Source organism: Xiphias gladius, chromosome 14 (assembly GCF_016859285.1).
Source record: "Xiphias gladius isolate SHS-SW01 ecotype Sanya breed wild chromosome 14, ASM1685928v1, whole genome shotgun sequence".
NCBI classification, from domain to species: domain Eukaryota; kingdom Metazoa; phylum Chordata; class Actinopteri; order Istiophoriformes; family Xiphiidae; genus Xiphias; species Xiphias gladius.
The window spans coordinates 14,847,931-14,871,891 of NC_053413.1; the positions used below are offsets into that span (position 1 = coordinate 14,847,931).

The 23,961-nt window shown below is 40.5% G+C and overlaps 3 protein-coding genes across 5 annotated transcripts; 1 reads left to right on the plus strand and 2 right to left on the minus strand.

Moving 5' to 3' along the window:
* Nucleotides 1-385: 385 nt before the first annotated feature.
* bokb (BCL2 family apoptosis regulator BOK b) lies at nucleotides 386-10,751 on the minus strand. Its single transcript, XM_040144701.1, has 5 exons — nucleotides 10,426-10,751; nucleotides 9,528-9,864; nucleotides 8,054-8,182; nucleotides 3,648-3,811; nucleotides 386-1,541 (listed from the first exon to the last, which is right to left on the minus strand). Exons 2-5 carry the CDS (start codon nucleotides 9,748-9,750, stop codon nucleotides 1,416-1,418), a joined length of 642 nt encoding a protein of 213 aa, XP_040000635.1. The 5' UTR covers nucleotides 9,751-9,864; nucleotides 10,426-10,751; the 3' UTR covers nucleotides 386-1,415.
* A 3,679-nt stretch (nucleotides 10,752-14,430) lies between these two features.
* On the plus strand, nucleotides 14,431-18,826 carry elovl1a (ELOVL fatty acid elongase 1a). Of its 3 annotated transcripts, none has more exons than XM_040144261.1 (9): nucleotides 14,431-14,613; nucleotides 15,233-15,410; nucleotides 16,246-16,339; nucleotides 16,616-16,806; nucleotides 16,938-17,018; nucleotides 17,225-17,281; nucleotides 17,421-17,526; nucleotides 17,693-17,832; nucleotides 17,966-18,826. In XM_040144261.1, exons 3-9 carry the CDS (start codon nucleotides 16,279-16,281, stop codon nucleotides 18,272-18,274), a joined length of 945 nt encoding a protein of 314 aa, XP_040000195.1. In that variant the 5' UTR covers nucleotides 14,431-14,613; nucleotides 15,233-15,410; nucleotides 16,246-16,278; the 3' UTR covers nucleotides 18,275-18,826. The 3 variants fall into 3 exon arrangements, with proteins under 3 accessions (XP_040000195.1, XP_040000193.1, XP_040000196.1); XM_040144259.1 differs by lacking the exon at nucleotides 14,431-14,613 and adding an exon at nucleotides 14,971-15,070 and having other exon boundaries at nucleotides 15,209-15,410; XM_040144262.1 differs by lacking the exon at nucleotides 14,431-14,613 and adding an exon at nucleotides 15,055-15,070.
* A 1,487-nt stretch (nucleotides 18,827-20,313) lies between these two features.
* Nucleotides 20,314-23,662, minus strand: cdc20 (cell division cycle 20 homolog). The gene is made up of 11 exons (XM_040144258.1): nucleotides 23,535-23,662; nucleotides 22,917-23,128; nucleotides 22,588-22,730; nucleotides 22,399-22,495; nucleotides 22,168-22,293; nucleotides 21,748-21,944; nucleotides 21,542-21,636; nucleotides 21,190-21,427; nucleotides 20,943-21,068; nucleotides 20,731-20,848; nucleotides 20,314-20,595 (listed from the first exon to the last, which is right to left on the minus strand). Exons 2-11 carry the CDS (start codon nucleotides 23,104-23,106, stop codon nucleotides 20,417-20,419), a joined length of 1,509 nt encoding a protein of 502 aa, XP_040000192.1. The 5' UTR covers nucleotides 23,107-23,128; nucleotides 23,535-23,662; the 3' UTR covers nucleotides 20,314-20,416.
* Between the last annotated feature and the right edge of the window lie 299 nt (nucleotides 23,663-23,961).

Here is a 23,961-nt window from a genome sequence, read left to right on the forward strand (position 1 = left end):
ACAAATTATAATTATTTCACCAATTTTTTTTTTTTTTTTTTTTTTTACAGTATATGTACTTATTCAAATTAATTATGTTCTTACACTTTTTGTTCTGTCCATTTGCAATAAAGTCTTCCTTGTAAATAATGCAAGTTAAATTTGCCTGTTATTGATGCTTCTGTACATTTCTATTGGGCTAATACTTAAATGGCTTTTTCCTCACCTTTTTCTTCTTTTTACCTTGCATTTTTTAACTGCTCTGACCCACTGTGCAGGGTACAGCAGATAGTTTAATTTGGTGGTTCTTTTGATTTTACAGTATAGACCCCCCCAAGGAAAAGTCCAACATTTCAACTTTTAAGGTTCTGACATTCAATCAGAGGGATACAATATCAATAAAAATAAATTGGTCCAGGTTTAAGTTTATTGTGGATTAAAAAAAACAAATCATTCAGACACATTTATAACACTGTGAAAGTGACAACCATCAGGCATACCACACAATCATCCCGAGGAGCTGTAGTATCGGCTCTCTTTACACTGCAGCGGTCATCATCAAAATAAAAAAATAAAATCATAAATAAACTATTTACAGATTAAAAAGGAAATGATTACCACCAGAATATGTGCATCCAGTATGCACCATTCCTCTGTCCTTCAGTTCTTTGGCCAAAAATGGGCACGAGACCCAACGTTTATTGATCAATCGTGTCTAAAAGTGCAGCAGAAACTTTAATTAGGTCACATCATTTTGGATTATAGTTGGAAAGAGACACTCTGCTTTGCTTTGGTGTATGGTACAATAGCGTAGATTAACCCCATGAAGTGTAAGCAGTTGATACCACCTGATACTAACCTCCTTTGCTTCAACATTTGATACCAGTCCTTTCCAGACTGAGAAAACTCATAAGACCCAGCCAGCTGAGCATCAATTTAAATTACAAACAAGGCTTCCACCTTTTCATCACACCAGTAGGTATATATTCTGAGACAAACATCACATCAAAACACCAGACTGTTTATCTCGGGAGTAAAAACAGCTTCCGACAGCTCACAGTCACCCTGAACACCATCACACATTAAAGTAACAATACTGGACAAGCCTGGTTTACTGCACTGGTGTAAGTAGTGTGAAAATATACAGAGGAGGTGGAGTGAGACAAACTTCGTACTTTGTCATTTAAGCACTTAAATATCACGGTGACTACTCTTTGGATGAAGCGTAATCACTTAAACACTCATCTGATACCGAGATAACACAAACATGACGCTGATGAAACACTTGCTGATCAGCAACAGACTGATATCTGCTGGCAGTCTCAATTCCCATGAAGCACAGTCACCGTCTCCACCCCAGCTTTTATTGACAAGTCTGAGACTTCAATCTCCCAGCAATCAATCACGATGACTCCCGTGCACGCTGTCTCGGCCGTTCACGGTTCCTTCATGACGTAGACGTACATCGCGGTGAGGAAGTACTTCAGGGACTCGATGACAGAGGACAGCCAGTGGCGTTCAGGGGTGAGATCCTTCTTCACCACACATTTTGTGATCTCCGCCTGAAAAAAAAAGGAGAGATATTTAAAAAAAATTTTTTTAAAAACAAACACATTCTGACGATGTCTGACTGGCATTTATAATCTTATTTGAGTCGAGCACAAAACTTTGCTGCAGCAAAAAAGGCATTTTTACTGCCTTTTAACCAAGAGAGGGCAATAGAAACAAATATTACCACTGCAGATTTTTGCATCAGATCAACCAACAGGAAGCTACAGTATGTTGAGGAGAGCAGTATTTTCAGTCATAACTGGGCATATCTGAGCAGGCTACCATCAGATTCTACAGAACTCCCCTCTTACTATCAGAGCTTACAAAAGCAAACTGAGCTCTGATCCATAAACAAGATAACATAAATTAGTTATCTAGCTTCAGCATAAGCAACCAGAATGTTGGCAGTTTTAATCCCCAGAGAAACAACATGCAAGCCGTGCTTTTCCACCGTCAATGTTAATTTTTATTCAGTTTGTCCCAAATTCTCTCAAAAACACTAGTCATGCTGTGATATTAATTAAAAAGATAACATAAAGTGCATTCAGAAAGTATTCAGACCCCTTCACTTTTTTCACATTTTGTTATGTTGCAGCCTTATGCTAAAATAGTTTTAATTAATTTTTTCTGTCATCAATCTGCATGCAATACCCCATAATGACAAATCAAAAACAGAATTTTTGAAACTTTTGCAAATTTATTAAAAAACGAAAAACTGAAATATCACATTGACATAAGTTTTCAGATCCTTTACTCAATACTTGGTTGAAGCGATTACGGCCTTGAGGCTTCTTGGGTGTGACAGGACAAACTTTGCACACCCGGATTTGGGGATTTTCTGACATTTTTCTCTGCACATCCTCTCAAGCTCTGTCAGGTTGGATGGGGACCGTCGTAGGAAAGCCATTTTCAGGTCTCTCCAGAGATGTTCGATTGTGTGGGCCAGTCAAGGACATTCACAGAGTCATCCTTAAGCAACTCCGGCGTTGTCTGCGTTGTGTGCTTAGGGTCATCCTCCTGTTAGAAAGTGAACCTGAAACTCAGTCTGAGGTCCGGCGCACTCTGGACCAGGTTTTCATTAAGGATATCTCTGTACTTTGCTATACTTAGCTTTCCCTAAACCCTGACCAGTCTCCCTTTCCCTGCTGCTGAATAACACTCCCACAGTATTATGCTGCCACCACCATGCTTCACAACTGGAATGGTATTGGGTAGGTGATGAGTGGTGCCTGGTTTCCTCCAGACATGATGCTTAGAACTGAAGCCAAACAGTTCAATCTTGGTTTCATCAGACCAGAGAATCTTGTTTCTCCCAGTGTGAGAGTCTTTTAGATGCTTTCATGTGTCTTTCACAGAGGAGAGGCTTCTGTCTGGCCACTCTGCCATAAAGCCCAGATTAGTGGAGTGCTGCTGTGATGATTATCCTTCTGTAAATTTGTCCCATCTTCAGACAGGATCTCTGGAGCTCAGCCAGAGTGACTATCACATTCTTGGTCATCTCTCTTACCAAGGCCCCTTGCTCAAGATAGCTCAGTTTGGCAGAGCGGCCAGCTTTAGGAAGAGTCCTGGTTGTTCCGGACTTCTTTCATTTAAGAATTATGGAGGCCACTGTGCTCTGGCCCTTCAATGCAACAGAATTTTTTATGTTGTCATCCCCAGATCTGTGCCTTGACACAATCCTGTCTCTCAGCTCTGCAGGCAGTTCCTACTCCAATCAAGTCATAGAAATGTCTCAAAGATGATCAAGAGAAATGGGAGGCACCTGAGCTAAATTTCAGGTTTCATAGCAAAGAGTCTGAATACTTGATGTCAATGAGATATTTTTGTTTTTCCTTTTTAACAAATTTGCAAAAAATGTCTAAAATTCCATTTTTGTTTTGTCATTATGGGGTATTGGGTGTAGATGGATGAGGGAAAAATTAATCCAAACAATTTTAGCGTAAGGCTGCAACAACAAAATGTGAAAAAAGTGAAGGGGTCTGAATGTTTTCTGAATGCTCTGCATATGAGAAACAATTTTTAGTCGATGCAATTGGAAAATTCTCTGAAATCCAAATGGAAAGGTCAATATTTCTCCACGACGCTGTTCGTCAGCATATACAGCAGTGGCCACTTACCCATCCTCCCCGTCTCTTCAGCCAGGGAACCAGGAACTTGCGAACAAACTGTCCCAGACTGTCCACTAAGATGTGAACGGTGGTCGGATGTCCTTGTCTGACACAGTCCACTGCCAGGGCTCCAGCTACTGCATACATGGATACCACCTTACCCCATGTTATACCTGCAGCAAGAAAAACAGGAATCAGTGGGTTATGTTTTAAGTCAGTCTTTTTTCCCCTCAATTTTCTGACAAGTTATTGACCAAATGATTTCTCACGAAAATAATTATATTTATTTATAATTGTATATAAATAAATATTATATAATTAAATATTTTAACGGTGCTATATGTAAGTTGTAAGCTTCAGTCATTGATGTGTTTACAATACAAGAGGTTATAATATGCCCTCTGAGCAGCACTACTTCTTCAAGGCAGCCTGGACGGAAAGTGACGAAACAGGCCGGCCAGGCCAAGGCGAGCTGTTTAGCATGCTAATTCAGTAGAAATTAAAGAATTGATACAAATAGAAGCAAAACAAAAGTTAACACTGGCGTAGCCTTCCACCGCTGGAGACAGCTCTTGCCGAGTGAAGGAATGAAGTTTGATGCTGAACTCACAACGTTTCTTCTAGACTGGTAAGTACACAGCTGCAAACGCTGGCTATGTAGAGATAGCAAAAACTTACCTATAGCACCTTTAAGTTTAGTTTAAGACGTGTATGTATGAGCATGATTTTGTGACACCACAGTTAGGTTGGAGCCAATCGTGGTCCAATATGCATGTGTGAAGTGAAGACTTGAAACGTCCAGTCTACATACATTGAGAATGAACTTGTTGGTTAAGTAGGAGACATCTTGTGTACTGCAGTCAAACTTTAGAGAAGGAAAAAATATTTGCAAATTCACAGATTCTGGATTTTTTTAAATGAGGGAGAAGGATTAGATGTAATTTTAAGAATTTTTAACAAGGCAAGTGAACTTTTTTTTGTGAAAAAACCATTTGAGAAATTAATTATTCTTCAAATGAAGGGTATTTCATTATGTCTTAAAAACATGTCCAGCAGGCTTCAGCAATTAATCTGATCTTGATTCTGTCACAGGGCAAGTTGTTTGATAAGTGAGAAGCAAAAATCACACTTGATCCACAAGACCTTAGCTTCAAGTGTCCATGGTGGCAAAATGTCCTGACTGGAATTGATGAAACTGCCACATATATCCCAGCATAAACAGTCCTTTCCCATACCGTGCCAAGCATTAACACCCAACTCTTTCCTCAAAGTCTGTTACATGATCTGTGAGCTGACAGGAGGCAGTTGACGGACCTTGTACTGAAATAAACTGCAAATACGAGGTGTTCATTCAACAAGCCAGTGCATTTCTAATAGTGTGGATGATAAAGTCTTACTGCATCACATGTCAGCTGTAAATTAAAGAGAGCGAGACTGTGTCGCCTAGAGGTGGGTGAAGCTCTGACAAAGTTTCAGATGTGGGGAGGTCAAAAGGTTCAGAAATTGATTTTGCATTCACCACTCTGAGGCAGTTGAGAGTCCAAGCTGAAAAATTCTTTGTCCATCTGTTTTCACCTGAACAATTCAGTCTGATAATTAAGGGCATCTGCCACTTCCATATAGAGTTTCCAGGGCAGCAGAGATTGTTATAACGACCGTCAGTGATGCAATACAGGGTCTAATGGCATTAGCCTCCTTTAGGTTCTGCTTGCATTGTCATGGCTGACCTACAGTGTCTGACTGTGACTATAAGGGGATAGAGCTCTGGGCGAGCTTAAATGAGATAACTGCCCATGGAAGCTGTCAGAGCACGTCACGTCTCACTCCCTACTGAGAAGCAGGCCAAGAATAGAGACAAGATTGTCAGGGATAAGGCTGGAGGAGAGGAGGGCGGAAAGAGAGAGAACATTAGTGGGAGGCAGGCGAAGATAGATGGAGGGGAGACAAGCCATGTTGATTTTACTGAGGGAGACCACAGTACGGATGGCCAGTTATGATACGTAGTCGGATTCAGCAGATGATCACTCCTATTGTGGTCCTTAAATTCATGTCAAGCACTTTGGAGGTTTGACAATAAATACCAAAAAGCTAAAAAGGTAGTTATAAAAAAAAAAAAAAAGTCCTGAATGGCAGGAAAAACAACCTTGCAAGATTTTTTTCTATTTATATCCATGTTTCAACCCTGTCCCAGAAGGCTAGGGCAGCCTCGGTTCACCAGTTTGTTATTCTTCCGAAGGAATCCCACGCTGTTTCCAAAAATAACACCCGCATGACGTCAAAATAGGCACAAGTTTAGCCAGAACACAGGCATGAAAATTATATTAGGCGAGTCTGTTTTTGATCTTTCCGAGAAAAGTGCCAAATTCTAGTTGTTCATTGCACTGCGACCAGCCCATATAATCTACTCAAAAGGCTCATAACATAAAGTATAAAGTCACTCTTTTTATTAGGGTACTTAGATCTGTTGTCAACACAAGTTAAAACAAGTCCAATAGCCAGCACGAACAAGTTCAAGTCAAGACCCAGACAGACAAAAACCTAAGTCCTCGCCCAAGACCAAGATTGAACTATGATATAACCAACAGCCATTTAAAACCTTTAAAAAGGGTTATTTTCTCAAAATTTACTGAGGACAACCCGAGACATGTAAAGCCGGAGTATTGTTTTAAAAAAAAAAAAAAAAAAAAAAAAAAAAAAGTTTTTATGAGGTGTCATCCGAACACGTCTCAAGGCAAACGGGTTTGTGGCTCGAAGGCGAGGTGAAAATCCTGCCATTATAGCCTCCTCCTGGCCGTATCCCACTCCTCCTTGATTTCTCCCCATAGCTCTGTGTTTTTCAATGAACTGCACAAATGGGGATAACGGCGTACACTGTTGGACAGTCTCTCCTCAAAGACGAGGTGCTGCACTTGTTTGTACATGCAAAAAGTGACAGAAGTAGTTGTTTAGTGAATGAAAACAGGAGCTTGATTGAGAAGTTCAAACCCTGTTTGTTTTCTCACTTTTTTACACCCAGCCGATTGCTCTGTGAACTGGGCATGATTCTCAGATTGTAGGTTACATGCAGTTAAAAAGTTTTATTTTGTTCCAATTCCGACATTGGAAAGGTAAACAACATAGTTATTGTGCTACATTTTAAGTCACCTTCTTCTTCATCTGTTAGTAAAAACACTGGCCACAACGGGATGAATGTTTAGGATGCTCATGTCAGACCTTTATTATCCTTCAGAACGAAACCCTTGCGATTGTAGAGATCTACAACACCCAACTGTGCCTACAATCACCAGGTGGACAAAAATCCATAACTGGACTTACAGAAGACACAACACCAAAATTCCTATGATGAGTGGAAAAGACTAAGATTAAGTCGAAGTAAAAAAAAAAAAAAAATGACAGATTTGAGCACAAAAGGGGACAAAAGACAGATGGAAAAGGACACAACCTGTTGTAGATGGTCACCTAGATTCTCCTAACAGCACAATATCTGCATCCACAGTCAGTTGATTATTCATTACAATTAATCAAGTAGGAATTTTGGTTGTAGAATAGAACATGGCTGTGTGTGTATTTTATTTCAGTGTCCAAACCAAAAGGAGTTGTGTGCATGGCATGGACATTACTTTCTGCTAACAATCCCACAGTCCAGTGCGTCACATTTAACAGATGCTAAAATTACAGTCGGGCAGTGATGACAAAACACGACGATGCTAAATAAGTATCCAAAATATCGATTTACTGCTCACTGTAGAGTAAACTACTGAGGGCCTATTATATAAGGAGTAGTGAATGAGTGAACGAGTAAACGACACGCCATCAGCCTGTTACATTCAGTTTTGGAGTGAGCACCACGAATAAATTACATACTATCACATACTTTGCAATTAGTTGGATGTATTAATTGGCTTCACGCTGCTTAGTATTGAATAATCATTTTATTTCAAATTTGGTATTGCTTGGGCCATAGCATTCCTTAATTCATATTAGAGATACAATATGTTCACAACAAGCCAACATCATTTATGTGCAGAATCGGAGTACCTAAAACTAATCAATGCTATCCGTTGGAGTCTAAACTTAGTGAATCTTTATAGAGTCACCTCTTTAGAGAGTCGACTACTAATTATGTGTTTAAAAGTCTCACTCCACCTGCGTGTGATCACACCCACTCACTCTCACTGGAAGCACCATCTAAGCCAACAGGAACTAACAAAAACTGCAGATGGACACCAGTTATAGCAGCTGCCTTCATCGGTATTCTGAGTCACTGTGGAAGTGTAAATGGCTTCCTGAGCTGGCAGATCTCCTTTGGCTGTAGACTACATGTTTAGTTTCTAATGTGCTACATCATCATCATCCTCCTCATCCTCCTCCTCATCATCATCATCAAAACCTTCAGGTTCAGAGCAGCCGTGTACCTGTTGAAAAGATCTCCGTCGCCACGCCGATAAAGGCATCGGAAACCATGTTCTCCATGGCAACAGAGATGTTGAGCTGCCGCGCCACGTTCCTGTACAAACTGGGCTGTATACACTCCAGCTCATCGCCTAGGTAACAGAGGGAGAGCACAGACAAAAAAAAAAAACCAAAAACCATTAAAAGTCTGTTAGAAGGACCACAGTTATTCTGAATGATTGAGAGAGAAACTAAAACAGATTCAGTGTAAACCAATTAATTCCACATTCTGGGTTATGCAAACCATCATACAATTCAACCACTCGACCAATTCAAACAAACGGTTCTGTTCTGCTGGCGGAGGGTCACTCAGATGTCAGGTTGTCAAAGTAAAACATTAACGCCTCTGCTGGTATCCTTCAAAAAGACACTGGGCACTTTAGCTGCTGCCGTAAGTGAGTCAAGTCCTCCAGATGTGATCACCTGGCTCAAGATGTTCTCACACGCACACACATTCATCCTTAACTCATCATTTGCTCCGAGCTTATCGTAGCTTGAAATATACAGTATACACCTACGGTGGGCCTACAGACTACAGTGTGTTGAAATCATCGTCAGGGTCAAGTCTGAAGAGTTGTTCAGTCTAGATTCTTGATACGAATCAATTATCTGTTCCAGCTCCGTTGAGTCATCTAAGTCCTCTGTCCACTGTTATCTAAAAGTAGATTAGACTGCAGCAACTCTGCTTTTTAGACCCAAGAGGAATGACCACTGACACAACAGTCAGCTCACAGCTGAAGAAACATTAGATAATGGGAATGTACTGATTGCTTTGATAGTCTTAATCTCAGATACAAGATTCTACTTATTATAGCAGTTTAATTTGTCCAGCTCATCTCATTTTAAAGTATTTTGCAAGTTTTTGACTCCACCATCAAAAACGCACTATTTTCTCAGAGCCTTCTACATCTAGATGCGATTTTAAAAAAAATCATTCGGAAAATATATTCTATTTGATGCAGATCAGGAGCCAAAGGAAAAAACAGAGCTTCCAAAGCAGATTGCAAATGTCTAAACAGTTTCTATTATTAAAACCTTCAGGTTTGTGCAGCCTTTGCCAAGGTATTGCTCACTCTTGCATACTCTCTCTGTTTATGTTAAGGTTTAACTTTAATATTAAGTTTGAAATGAAAATGAAGTCATGGCCTAATAATAAACCTGTGGCAACTTCAAATAAGACACTAGACAATTTCAAATAATAAAAAGTGAAAGAAATCATAGTATAAACTATACTGTAGCCACTTAATGTTACTTGAGCTATCCTCTCCTGAAAGTACGAGGAAAAGCCAATCATGTCCACAAAGTCAGGTTCAAAGTTCAACCGGAGATGACTACCATGGCCTTGAATGTGTGAGCATGTTGCTATAACATGACAGTTTATCAATTTTCACATTTACTGGTTTTCTAAGACTTTACAACTGTTCAGGTTTCTCTTACCAAGACAGAGAAGCACCAAAGACACCTCAGCGAGCGCCGCATTTGACGGAGAGAGGTTAAGTTCCGTCTTGGACCATCCCAGCCCGTTCTGGTTGAGTCTGGACAGGATGTAGTCTCTGCACAAGGCTTTGGACTGGGACACCAGCTCCTTCTCGGTCAACGATCGGTCAAACACGTCCAGGACCTCCGCGGCAAACACAGAAGACCTCCGCAGGACCTCCATGTGCTCCTGCAGAGAATCTGGGTCAGCAAGCCTCTGACCTCTTTGGATCAGCTGTGTCTCAGTGCGTCTTTATCCCAGGAGGAATAAAGGTTAATGGTGGCGACGATATGGCAGCTGTGAGGAAAGAAAACCCTTATTGAGAGGCAGCTGGAGATAACTGGTTAGTTTTAAAAAGGCATGAATTACACCATTTTATCTCAAAAGCTTTTTTCCCTAACAGGAACAGAAGCAATGCAAAAAAATAATAACAAGCAGCTTGTGTGATTAAATGAAGACTTCCTGCTGTGACTACCTACTTTTGTACATTTATAAGGAATGTGGGTGTATAAAGACATGCAGACACCAGAGTCTAAATCAGACCAGAAACTTATATAATAATATGATGGAGGCGTTATTGTTGTGAGTCACATGGTGGGACAGTCAAGATATTGCCACGGTTCTTGAATTATGCAACAGCAAGCATTGATACCACAAGATCACACAGGAAATGTTCTTAATGCTAAGGGAAAAACAGCCTTATCTTGATTTGAGATTTACAAAAAAAAAAAAAAAAAAAAAAAACGTTAGACTTTTCGGTGTAATCTTAAGTAGCTTTTAAGAGTAGGATAATTGAATAAATATTACATTTTTTGATAGCCATTTAGGCCGTTGTACGCCAAAAAAAAGCACACTTACCTTCACCATAGTCTCCACATTAAGATGCCCCCGCTTCTGATATCACAAGTATGTGATTTGTCCGATAGTGGTCGATTAATTAATCAGAAAACATTTCAAACCCGCTCTATGTTCTGTTTCCCAGTCAAAAAGAAAAAAGAAAAAAAAGAAGCCCGACTGTCAGAGCAAAAACAGCTCGTCTACTCTCAAATGAAACCGTTTCAGACAACTGAGAAACCACTGGGGGAAGTTCTGATTCTGGTCTCGCGTCCGCACGAGCTCGCGGTCTGGTCGGTCCACTGGTTCGCCCCAACAGCATCGACTGATCCGAGAGACACAGTTAGAGGACGCCTACCTGTTGTTCCACCTTCCCATTGGCGCTCAGCGGGTGCATTGGTTTTGACACCAGGAAAAGCCCGGGAGGGCGGGCGGGGAGGGGGGTTGACGACTGACGCCGTGCCACTAAACACGCCAAACCCCACCACGGCGCAAAAAGGGAGCCAAATCAATTGCACCTCCGTTTTCATTCACAGGTCATTCGCACTCGGGTAGTACCCACCCACAACACCCCGAGGGGAATATCCCGCTTCCCAGTCATATTTTCATCTGATCATTTGAATTCATCTTCACTGTGGTGCGTAAAAAGCCGCAACCTTTCGCCTTCTTTCAGAGGACTCGAGTCAGGTAGCACGACACGGGTCCTGAACGTCTCGCGCTGACGCGCTGACGCACCGCCACATGCCAGTCGCTACAGTGGGGTTTCCCGGGACAGGTAGTGCAGGTGTGTCACCCTTCAGCCGATCCCCTGCCAAAGTTTATGTAAGTGTTCCTGCCGAGGCCAAGAGTGTCGCGCTTCTAATCCCGCTCAGAGCAGGTCAAGATAGACGTCCCGCTCTGCGCCCGCAGCGCCGACACACGCTCGACTGGGCTTTATGCTGTTCTTTGGATGATGCGGTTCTATGACTTTGCCGGTGTGTCCTCTTTTTGGTTTTTTAAATCCTATTTTATTTTTATTACATCAAAATACAATAAATAATAAATTCACATTCACCGAGCGCTCGGCGGCTCTTCTTTTCATTTCATTTTTCAAGGGGAAACCTCAGCTGTTGACGTGTCGACACATCGGTAGTGTCGAAATGCTTTATTATGTGTTCAGCAATTTAAAAAAACAAACAAAAAAAACAAAGAACAACAGCCAGGGGAGAGACACTGTTACAAACAATTCACAGGCCCCCGCAACAAATTTCCCCCTCTATCTCAGGTGTGTGTTACCTGTCATATTAGTAAAACAAGCAGAACCTATTTTCTAAGGTGTCATGTGCACATGTTTTATAGCTAACAGCAGCCTTTCAGAGTAAAACACGACTTAGTGTTGGCGTTTGTCCTTGTATAGCACGCGGTGCCACACTGGTCACGTGGTCAGGGCTATTATGGTTTGGGTTTGGAGGACAATCAAGTTACTTTTGATGTTGCTTGCGTTAACCTATTATTATCTATACCTGTTATTAGGAAAAAGGTTATGGCTGATTGTATTCGTTTTTTTCTAGTTGCCCGTTTGGCCGCTGAGTGTCGCTGTCACTCACTCTCTGTCGCGGTTAATATCATTTCATCCTTGGGAAGATCAGGAGGATCCCTGCTACAGAGCTGACACTGGCTTTTCTGAGAGGGTGAGGCCATTTATTCAAGACCTGTTCCTCCTCCCGGGTCTTATGTGGGCCTTGAAGTTGGATAGCAACATAGAAATACAACACAACACAGTAACATTTTGCAGGTAGGGTTAATGACTAATCGGCTGATCTTTGTTATATAACAGTGATAGGGTTCACACAGATCATGAAAAAACGAATTAACATTAAGTATTAATGCCGTTACCTTATTAAGAACAAAACGCTTGCTGCTAACAGCAGCATCTCCACAGTCTTGTCTGGGCCGAAAACCTATTAAAGGATGAAATGTTCAGTTCATATACTGCAGTTCAGTACAGTCCAAAGTTAATCCTCCCTGACCCAAATGTGGATGCCTACCGATCATTTGTTATATGCTGCAACACTGGAAACAATATAATAAAACGTAACGTAATATAATATAAGAAGATAAAGTTGGTACCTACTAATTGTGGATATATGGTATTTCTCTATTTAATCCACCATCTATAATATCAGTAGGCTAATTCTCCTTTACGTGTTTCATTCTACACATTTCAATTGTCTAAATAAATGAGTGCAAATTCTTGAGAAAGGTCAAAGAACAAAATATGAAAAGTTACAACAGTAATTTCACTCAGAAACAATCTCCTGTTTAGTTTTTTTCCCCATCGTGGAGAGGCTGCTGTCTCAGTAATTAGCATGTTAGTGGGTGAGTTTCTAAGTCATTCTGTTCAAAGGAAAGTGTGGCTTAGTAAGAGAACCTCACCCCCGTCTGAGGTCAGTATTCACATTCATTCGTTCAAATGATAAACCTGACCTTTCAAATGAGACCTGTTCTGTCAACATCAGTTATCAGTGCAGGTGCAGTAAAGGCAACAGCACGTCCGACATGTTTTTGATCAGATAGGCTGTAAACTTGCAACAAATGAAACACTGGATGTAGCAAATTATTATGAAACACAATACTCTGCAATACCCAGCGTGTAAGACACCAATACCAACCGCACATTGAACCTAGTTTTGTCTCATTACAAACAACACAAAGAGTGATGGACTACCAGATTCCAAAAGTGTCACTGTCACTGAAAAGTGAACTTATGAACTTTGGTGACCGTGTGACTCTTGTGTTAGGCCAGCCTGACTGCTATTTCATAAACTACCATACTGTGAAATGCATGTTTCCATTCATGTTTAGGGAGTCCATTCAGTCATCCTCAGCAGACATGCCCGTCCTCTCACATCCCGAGGCATCTCTGCTGTCTAATTAGTCACAATTGGCTGATTGAAGACAACCAGTATGTCTTGAGGGCTCCGTCTATTCTCTGGTTATGCTGTTGGGCAGGGAACTATAGTCCACAGACAATGTCATGTTGTTTGTTAGTTTGTTATTTTCTATGCAATAAATTCTGCCATTGGGCAAAATCTAGACTTGAGTCAATGTCAAACGGTCACAAGACCGAGAAGAACAGGGAGTGTGTTGTAGAGTGCAGTAATGTGGCAGCTATGAAAAACAGCTGACCATGTGATTGGAGACAATGACACCAACTCTCAAATTCACTTCCAGGTTATCTCTTGAAACTCCATCTGTGAAATATCTGGGCCAAAAACATGTCAGTGTAGACTGCAAAGTAATAATATCTCTTGGTCATAAAGCTTTTCTGCACATTTTAGTGGCTAAAAAGGGGGCAGTATTTTATAGGACTGCTTTAAGTTCATCATATAAAGGTTTTGTCACTTTTGCAAACTACTTAGGGATGAGAATACATGTTATTATCGAGAGTCTTGGCTGACGAGCGACGTGCATCAGCTTCGGAAGAAATGTTTTCTGTGCAGCTTCTCCTCTGAAGAAACACTTGCTGTGTTTACAGCCCCCCCCCCACACACTCTCTCTTTAGAGCTCAATGAGTGAAACTGAACTGAGAAATATGTTAACAAGCTCAGTTTCTCTTTCATTTGAAATTTTGGTGACCTGGGGTGAGTGAGACTGAGAGCAACACCTTTAAGTGACCATTAAGTAGCCACTGATCAACTTTCTGTTGTATCTTTTCCTCAGAATTTATTTAGTCTACAGCGCGAATTGGTTCCAAATTATGTTAAACTTAAAAGTTAAAAGTAGAGCGTGGCAATTCATTTATGTTGGCTTTTTTTAGTAAATAAAACTCTGTCACTTCTTCCTTCCTTTATATTTCCAGATTAAATTTCACCACATCATATTTGCAGTTTTATTTATGTGCAGTATTCAACGTTTATGATTTAATGTCTATGGTTTTCATGCCCGCACTTCATGGCAGAGCCACCATGTGCTAAACTGTCAAACAATGTGTAAACAGACAGGGATGTTCCTCCCTTCCTTCCTTCTGGCGCTGTCTCCCGTGCACAGATTCCTTTCATTCCAGCCAACCTTTCAGGCTAACGTATGTGTTGAGGAGTAAATTTCAAGCACCATCAAGGCCTCACGCCCATCATTGCCAGTGCTTGGGGAACAGGTAAAACCAGAGGTACAGGAGAGCTCGTCATAGCAGCAGGGGTTGGTTGGGAACCCAGCCTCTGTGACACAACACAGGTAGGGATGGGCAACGTACAATGTGACGTTAGGTTTGCAAATGTATCTGATTTTAGTTTTAGCCTAAATACTGTTTGATGGGCATTTGTGAAATTATTTCACAAATAATAATCAGATAATGATTATAATGATCAGATCTTTTTGGAGTGGCAGTGTATAATCATTACTTTTCCTTAGGTCAGATAATATTAATATTTAACCTACAACATATTCATTCTATTCATTGTTTTTTATTGGTCTCATCTTTCACATGTGCTTTTTTTTATTTTGTTTTGGTTGCCCAACAATGAGGCTTTTCACCCCATGGGTCTTGGTTTCTTTAACCAGGGTCCTACAACTTTCTGACCCCATCCCCTTTCACCACCATTGATGAGACAGTCCAATCACAAACAGGCTAAGTGAGGCTAGAAAGGTGGAGCTTAGCACTGAAACAGGGTGTGGTCCTGAAACCAGCAAGGTCTGTAGTAGTGCCCTGGGGTTTAAATTGCATTGAATGATCTTAGTCCCATAGTTATCATAGCTGGCCTCTCACTTTTACTCATCTCTCTCTCTCTTGCTTTCTGTCTGTCTTTCCACATTTCTTACCTGCAAACAGTTTCTGCTCTTGTTGGATTTTTAGTAAGAAAATATACGACATCGGAGGACAGCTGGAGTCTAACTCCCAGGGAATAGCTTTGCATGTATCTGGTCCCCACCTGATCACTCTCACTGGTGCTACTGGTCTGTTCGATCCTCTGGGTTGAGTGCTGCCTGCTCTGGCCGTGCAGGAGTGAGCGCTGAGGACTTGTGCTCAGCAGGTGAGCCAGTTTCTATGAATGCAACAGCATTTGAACAGTTACAGGGATGTTGCCAGACCGGCTGAACTCAAGTATCATTTGTATCTGTGCTGCTCCTGTAAATTTTTGTATTGTGCTTTAACTGTAACTATATGTTTTCTTTTTTTAATGCATTGTGGTTAGATTGGTGTCTTTTGCCAGACACTCATTCAGTTCAGTGTTACAAATAAGCTGGATCCAGATTAAGACAACAAATCATTCATTCTGCTGCTTTAAACATGGTCTTTTGTTTGTTCAGTAGATGTACTCCCTGGAAGGCCATGATCAGCTCATATCTTGGTAGCTTAGTTGGCCACATGGGCCAAGTTCTTTGCCTCACCTGTTTGACTTGCTCTGTTAGTCAGCAAGAGAGTATTTCATTGTTTTTAGGCTGAGAGCAGAATTCAGATGTTTCCAAATCCTTAATAAAACATTCAGTTTTCCATTTTGTCACTGTAGAATTGTTTTGTGGTTTTTTTTTTTTTTTTTGACTCACTAAACGAAACAAGGTATGTCCTTTTGTTGAGTTAGTGCTAAAACAGTGAGGATTTTTAGCTAACATGCTACACTTTAGATGGAGACAGGAGCTCCTTGTACAGATTTCCCCTGTGTGTGTGTTTTTTTTTTTTTTTTAAAGGGTGCACATAATGGCACTCAGGGTTGTTTGATGAGCCTGTGCAGCTGTCTCCTGTTTGTTTAGCCAGTGGGTAAGCGAGTGTACAGGTCGCTTAGTTGCCCACCTGCCCAGCCAACCTCCCTGTCGGCTCAGTTCTTCATCTCCGGGTTTCTGAACCTTTTGTCTTCTCATATTTTCCAGGGGTTTAATACAACAAACAAGCAAGCAGTCACCATGCTGCGAGAAGCTGTATCAAACATTTTAAAATTCCACAATTATCTGCAATCAAGAACTGGTACGTGTCTTTGTCTCTGCTTTGTTAAAATATGTATGGTTAACTGGTGAGCCAATGGCTTAGTGAAATGTTGGATAAAAGGCTTTGCAGGGGGCATTTTTGCTTTTATTTTTCTGAAATTAAACCATGAATATGCCCAAAACTGGACTAAATTTACAACTGACCCTTATAATTATCCATGTATGTGTGTATGTTACTGACATGCTGAGATAAAAATGTGTGGGTGTGTGTTTGTTTGTTTGTTTGTTTGTTTGTTTTTGTTTTTGTCCTCCCCAGATGCCAGAGTCAGAGACTACCCTCTGATGCACAGTCCCATACAGATGACCGCCATCCTGTTGGCTTATGTCTTCTTCTCGGTGTACGCTGGGCCTCGCCTGATGGCCAACCGCAAACCGTTCCGCCTAAACACAGCCATGATTGTCTACAACCTGAGCATGGTTTTACTCAACGCCTACATAGTCTATGAGGTAAGAAAAATGATTGACAAATGGAGTTATTGGCTGACTCGAATCCCTCGAGGAGAGTTAACCGACATACTACTGTACTTCTTAAAAGCAGAGTGCCCTCCAACGGCTGTTGATGTGTTTTTGACTCCTAGTTCATGATGTCCGGATGGGCCACCACCTTTACGTGGAGATGTGACCTGATTGATCCCTCCAGCAGTCCTCAGGCTCTTAGGGTAAGTCAGAAAATGGTTCATCATTTGCCTCCATCTGATTCACTTTGTTCCACCTGTTGTGGCCTGAAAAGCAAACTTCGGCTGATTTTTAGTTTGTAGTTTTTAGACCGTTCTGATGGTTTGAGAAATAAAAATGAGTGTCTTTGATGATTGTTCACATTTACATATTTGAGATTACAGCGGTTTTCTTCTTTTCCTTCCCCCAGATGATTCGAGTGGCTTGGTTGTTTTATTTTTCAAAATTCATTGAACTCCTTGACACAGTAAGAACATTTTCATTTCTCCAGATGTTTTTTGTCTTTTTTTTTTTTTTTTTCCTTTTCTTGTGACTTATAACTTTTCTGACCTTTTGTGACATATTTTGTGTGTATGTTAACTTGAGCTTAACTGATTTTATTTCAGGTGTTCTTTGTGCTGAGGAACAAACAAAGCCAGATCACATTTCTCCATGTATTCCATCACTCCTTCATGCCCTGGACGTGGTGGTGGGGCATCACCCTGACTCCTGGTGAGTTTTACTCCACATAATATCAATGTAACATACTTTATAACTTTACGCTTTGTCCGAATGTATTGGGGCAATGCATAAAAAATCTAGTCATGGCTGAAAACACCCTCAAATTGTATTAAAAAAGAAAATAAAGCACATAATTTCCTGTATCTCTCTCCTCAAGCTGGAGGAATGGGCTCCTTCCATGCCATGGTGAACGCAACAGTCCATGTTATCATGTACTTCTACTATGGACTCTCTGCTGCAGGACCTCGCTTCCAGAAGTACCTGTGGTGGAAGAAGTACATGACTGCCATCCAACTTGTATGTATTTTTTTATTTTATTTTTTTTAATTGTTTGTATTGAAATGATTGGCATATTTAATTTTACCAAGGTTCTAGATTAATGTTAGATTTTTTTTAAATAACCACCTGCCCTCTCCCCGTTGTTTTACAGACGCAGTTTGTTCTTGTCTCCATTCACATTAGCCAGTACTACTTCATGGAGAAATGTGACTACCAGGTCCCCTTGTGGATCCACTTGATCTGGATGTATGGTGTCTTCTTCTTCCTCCTCTTCTCCAACTTTTGGGTGCAGGCCTACATAAAGGGCAAGCGGCTTCCCGTCATAGACGACAAGCCAAAACTGAACGGCTCAGCCAGTGAACCTATCAGTGTGGTGGCCAATGGCAAACACCTGGAGAATGGGAATGCGCCCCACTACACCAACGGCAAAATCTTCCTGGGCAAAGTAAAGGAAATCTAACTTAGTGACTCTGGAAAGGAGAAGGAGGAATACAAGGCGGCTCTATAGAGCCACCATGAATATGTCATTCATCATTCATATCTAGTAGCATATTGGATTGGCACAGATCCCAATATACTACTTCTAAACTTCATAATTTCTATATAAGTCTAGTCGTTTTTTGAAAATATATGCACACTTCTTGGGATATGAATGGCATATTGTGTTTTGCCAGTGATCTCTACATGTGACATTGTGTTTGTTAGTTGTTGTAAAAGCTGTGACACACACTGTATGAAGATTGGTGCTCATTTTGTCACTGATAGTATTCTTCAACTCACGCTTGAGCCACACGAGCTTGACCTACACTACTGTTTGGCCTGCATGACCCTTGTTGCTTGGGAGCATCACACAGTTTCCACTTAAGACTAGCACATGTAAATAATTTCAACAAAGTTTATGCCAAAACAAGGTTTGTCATTGTAAATGTCAAATATTTAGTTTTTCTTTTTTTGTTTTTTATTTATCATTTGAAATAAAACTAACTTTAGATAACGGTCTGTCATTTGGAAAGCAGTTGTGGTGTGCACTTTGTAAGAAACATACGACACCTCAATTTTTCAACTTTAAGAATTTTGGAAAAGAAATGTTATACTGTATATTACAGTATTGCTGCATTTTGCATTTTTTGCATAAGTAGGTAGTGACATATACACTGCTATGTGTGTTCGTCCATATTAATCCATTCTGAGTTTTGCAACACTGTATGGTCTATTCTCTCAGCTGACTGTGCATGACGTTAAGAGTGCTTTCTATCACATTACAATTAAATAAAAAGAATGCTTGTAAATGGCCATTTCTGAATATCACTGTAGCAGTATGTATATATGGACTGATAAACATACCAGTGTTTTTACTGTTTTTGAATACCCATGTGCACAATGACAATGGAAGAATGATATAATTTTGGAGTACTGCTAGCGTTTTAAAATTGGGTGCGATATTTGCCAGAAAAATTAAATGTTATAAATTACCCTCATGATGTTCAATAGATTAACTCTCTTCTGATTTGAAAACTATAAATGTTTCAATTTTTCCCTATTTCACCAAAAAAGTTCAAATTAATATTTTTATAATTTTCTACACCGTGTGAATCAGAAAATTCTAATAGAGGCTCAGTGAAAGAATTAGTAAGTAAAAAAAATTGCACAGGCACACATGCATCTTTAGCCAAAGTTACAAAAAAGGAAAGAAAAACAGGCAAAACATAAATGAGCATGTGTAGTTCTCCTCAGTCTTGCTGCCAGCAAAAACACATTGGTAAATAAGCTACCGTCATTCCTGTAAATCAGAGGTGTCAAACAATTTATGGAGATTTCTGTTCCCATCAAACAGCAGATGATTTCATTGATAAATTTGTCCTGTGGTGGTAAATGGCGAGCTGATCGGTGAAATCAGCTGCTAAAGTGAGAGATTGATATTCTACCTTTGACTTGAAATAGTTTTTAATTCAGATGAAGTTGTCTGGTATCAAATTGTGTGAATTTAGATCTGCGGCATAAATGTGTCACTGGATTATGCATCCTAAAGTCTGTCTTGGGGTGCTGTAAAGTGTATTAATGAAAATGAGTGGCATAATCAAAAGGAAAGTCATAGTGGTCCTAAATCTGATTCATACTGGGGATAGAAACAAGTCAGTTGTCCAGGAAATTAGTTTCCTGGAGAAATAACACTGAGGATAAATGTCACTGGAGATTAATATTAACATTAAAAACTGATATTATCCTAACCCTACAGCTTTCAACATGGCAGTAATAATACATGCCAATTAACTTGCAGAAGCACATAAGGTAAACAAACAATTTATTTATAGCCAAGTCCACTGTATACAATGCATCCTGAATACAACACATGCAACTGAAGGTCATATATACATTTCCAGAACTGTATTGCTTGAAAGCCAACGCTCAATACTTGTACTTTACCGCACTGGCAGACCTTTATAAAACTACTGAGACCAACAACCCATAATACTACCAACAGTAGCAATAACATGCCAGTTATGGCTAAAACACTGGGTGGAAATCTTTATTGTGGATTAAATAAAACAGTTGCACAAATTTCAGCTTAGACCAAAAAACCTCAAGGTAAGACAAAGGAAATTTATCTGATTGACTGATGAATGACACTGCTAGTTGATTTGACCAGCCTCTCTTTGGCCTTTTTCTTAACAGGATCCACTTCAAAGCTCTTCCAAAGACGAATAGTTTCATCTCCAGCAACAGTCGCAACGGTAGAGCAGTCTGGGCTCAGAGTCAGACTGAGAACTCTGTCCTCATGGCCTAACATAAAAGAGAATTGATATTTAGACCAGCAGAAAGCATAAAGTACAGGAGTATAAGTCACTAAAGGTTTCCTTTAAAGTAAAAGTATGAGTGAACAAGTACAGAGTCAGTCTTGTCAAAACAGTTCCTTACCGTTGAGCTCTGCAACTCGAGTGAGAGATGGATACTTCCAGATAACAACATTGTTGTGGGCATATCCATGGGCAGAGACCAGCTCTTTGTAGTTGGGTGCAAACACCAGCGAAGAGATCTGAAATCATAAGTACATTACTTAGAACAAGATTAAAAGTAACTTTTCCCGATAATTATCATTGAAACTCAAGGGTCTAGAAGTGTGTAGTTACCTGGGACTGAGTGTCAAGTGAACTGATGCAGGATCCACTGTTTACATTCCAGATACGGATGTGACGATCACTGGTACCACCGCCAGATGCGAGGACATTTGGCTGCCATGGACACCAGGCCAAAGCCTACAACAATGACACATCCAAAAGTGAGTTTCACATTTTACACGTCTATGGCAGAGAATATTTATGACAAGCGTTTACATGTCAACCCAAATTCTGTTAGTATGAGTATGAAGCTGCTCACCTTGACAGCTCCTTGATGTTCACTCCAGCAGCGGACTGACTGGCTGTCATTGCTCACGCTGCCCTCCTGCACGCGGGGCCATACACACACCAAGTTATCATTGCCTCCGCTCGCCAAGTATCGCCCGTCAGGGGACCACTTCAGCCCACACACCTCCTGTGAGTGACCATTGAGCGTGAAGATGTGATGGTCTGCGACCCTCACATCATGATGGTGAATGTGTCCTGATCTGGAGCCACTGGGGGTGGGGGGTGGAGGACAGGGGAGAAAACATTACATTAGAATCCAACAGAAATCAAACCACTTGAATTGGTCATTTTTGGTCAGACGAGGAAAGGAAAAAAAACAGTACCTGGAAAGAATATGGTCATTCCAGCTCAGGCTACCAACTCTAGCCGTGTGGCTGGCCATGCTGCGTAGACGCTTCTGGTTTTCAACATCCCACAACTTTAAAAAAAAAAAAAAAAATTTACCATCAAAAACAAAATTTTAAAAATCAGTTCTTTATGTGCCATGTGTCCCTATGAACTAAAGGGGTGTGTTCATCACCACACTGACCTGAACTTTGCCATCACTGGAGCCAATAGCCAGGTAGCTTCCCTCTTTGGTCCAGGACAATGAGCAGATGTAGTCCTCCTCACGCTCCAGCTTCATGAGTAGAGTGATGTCTCCTTGAGTGGCATCCCACAGGTAAACACTGTTATGAAGAGCCACAGCAAGAACATTTCTACTGCTCCAGTCAAGCAGATTCAAATCTGGGGAAAAAAAGTCCCAAGTGAATACTTGGTGAGTATACAGGAATGCCCTCTTACATAAAAGATCAAAAATATTTATGATTAAAAATCTTTACATTTAATATAAAAGGCAGATGTATTGATCAATTTCCAATCCTCAATGGATTGCAGAGAATCTAGTGATAATTTATGCATACAGTGCTGTTACAGAATAAAATACATGTTTGTTTCGTGCTAAACCTACAGAAATCATTTCGAAGCTCTGGAGCGTCCAAGATTCTGTCAGGAGTTGAAGATATGTATCTCGTCTTTTTGGTTGAGGCAGGAGTTGCAACCTGACTGTAGAGTACTTTCAAGTTGTTTTGATAGCCTGTAAATTAGACCAAAAAATAAAAATAAAATAAAAAAAATCTTCATTATCTATATTGATGCAGTACTCTAGCTAAGCAGACTGTGGGCATGCAAATATCCTTACCTTCTGGCGCATTCAGTGGTTTCCCTCCAAGGTGCAGGATCTTCGCATCTTCAATGTTATATCCATTCAGTGACATAGACCAGGCTTTCTGGTTTTCCTTTAAAAGACGAGTAGCTTCAATCCATAAACTCCTTAAACTCTTCAATTTACAAAAGGAATCAAAGAGATGCATCAAAACAGATCACTTACTGATGTCACTGCTGTATTGTTTGTGTCCATGGGCTCGTTCTCCTTTGTGAGCAGGAAACTTGCCACATCCATTTGGTTGCTGTTTCTGGTGGGAATGAACCGGTCGCCCCCCATCTTAGAGGGGGTTTGTTTTTTACTTTTGCCTATGACACACACAAAAAAAAAAAAATTATATAATATATATATATATATAAACACACACACACACACACACACACACACACACACACACACACACACACACACACACACACACACGTTGATATTTGCAGAGATAACAGCGCTTTTGTTAGCTCTTACATCGTACGAATACAATAGGCATACACTACCTGGTGTTTTGCTCGGTGTTTTTGATGAACTCAGCGACACATTGGCAGATTTTCCAGGCGACAAACCGTTCAAGGCGGATGTATTTGATGAGCTGGCCTTTCTCTGCCACCTCGCCATGGGAGCGTTTGTGATGGGCATGTCCAGCTTCAAGATACTGTGGATGTCGTTCTCAAACCCAAACTGCGCCATCTTACCCAGGTTTTCACACAACCTGAACATCAGGGTAAACAATAATAATAAAATAAATAAAATAAATAAATAGGCGTTCACCTGCCCAAGATTGAATTTTAGGTTTTTTTTAGCTAGACCTCAGTGTTAACGTTAGCAATACTTTAGCGGCTGGTGTGAATTGAAAAATGTAATTTCATTTGAAGCAGACAACATTAGCTAAACGATTTTGCGTTTACTCAGCGACGTTATTACTGTTAGCTATAACCAGTGCAGTTATGCCCCAATTAAAGTCAGTTAAACAAACAGAAGTTAGCATTACATTCCGCAGCATTAGGCACTTTAAAAGTTAATTACCGTCCTTTGGAAAACCAAAAGAGAATTCCGCCGACTACCTGTCTCAAAAGTGGCACTTTTACCACCTCAAAATAAACAAATTGTGAGCTCACCTCTTCCAGAAAACGTGGCGTACACTGGAGGAAGTCGGGTCTTTCTCTCTCCTGTCTCTTAAATTTGAATTTCGTGAAAATGACGCCACACGGTTTAAATGCCTGAAAGCCCTCCTGTGATTGGCTCTTTTGAGGAGCTCCCGTTATCGCCATGGCACTGCTATGGTAACGTTTACGAATGCGATAATGTGATTGGTGGAGGAGACTTCCTGACAGATCGACGTCTGAAAACGACTCTACTCCCCAAAAAAACCTACTGCCATCTACTGGACACAGATGATGTCATGGTCGTGATTTAACTGAGTGGATTGTTAAAATAAAATCAGTAAAACTACAAAAGTTTACATTCTCTTAAGAAATATTTAGTGTAGATTGCTTCACTTAACAGTCAGTTATCAAATGCATTTTATGTGATTATTGGAAATTT

Coding starts and splice junctions, on each gene's coding strand:
- elovl1a (XM_040144261.1), top strand. CDS start 16,279: ATGCTGCGAGAAGCTGTATCAAACATTTTAAAATTCCACAATTATCTG. Junction 16,340..16,615: donor TTATCTGCAATCAAGAACTG/GTACGTGTCTTT, acceptor TGTCCTCCCCAG/ATGCCAGAGTCAGAGACTAC. Junction 17,833..17,965: donor ACATGACTGCCATCCAACTT/GTATGTATTTTT, acceptor GTTGTTTTACAG/ACGCAGTTTGTTCTTGTCTC.
- bokb (XM_040144701.1), bottom strand. CDS start 9,750: ATGGAGGTCCTGCGGAGGTCTTCTGTGTTTGCCGCGGAGGTCCTGGAC. Junction 3,812..8,053: donor GACGGAGATCTTTTCAACAG/GTACACGGCTGC, acceptor TTCTTGCTGCAG/GTATAACATGGGGTAAGGTG. Junction 1,542..3,647: donor TGAAGAGACGGGGAGGATGG/GTAAGTGGCCAC, acceptor TTTTTTTTTCAG/GCGGAGATCACAAAATGTGT.
- cdc20 (XM_040144258.1), bottom strand. CDS start 23,106: ATGGCGCAGTTTGGGTTTGAGAACGACATCCACAGTATCTTGAAGCTG. Junction 21,428..21,541: donor AATGACCATATTCTTTCCAG/GTACTGTTTTTT, acceptor CCCCACCCCCAG/TGGCTCCAGATCAGGACACA. Junction 21,069..21,189: donor AACATCAAGGAGCTGTCAAG/GTGAGCAGCTTC, acceptor TCATTGTTGTAG/GCTTTGGCCTGGTGTCCATG.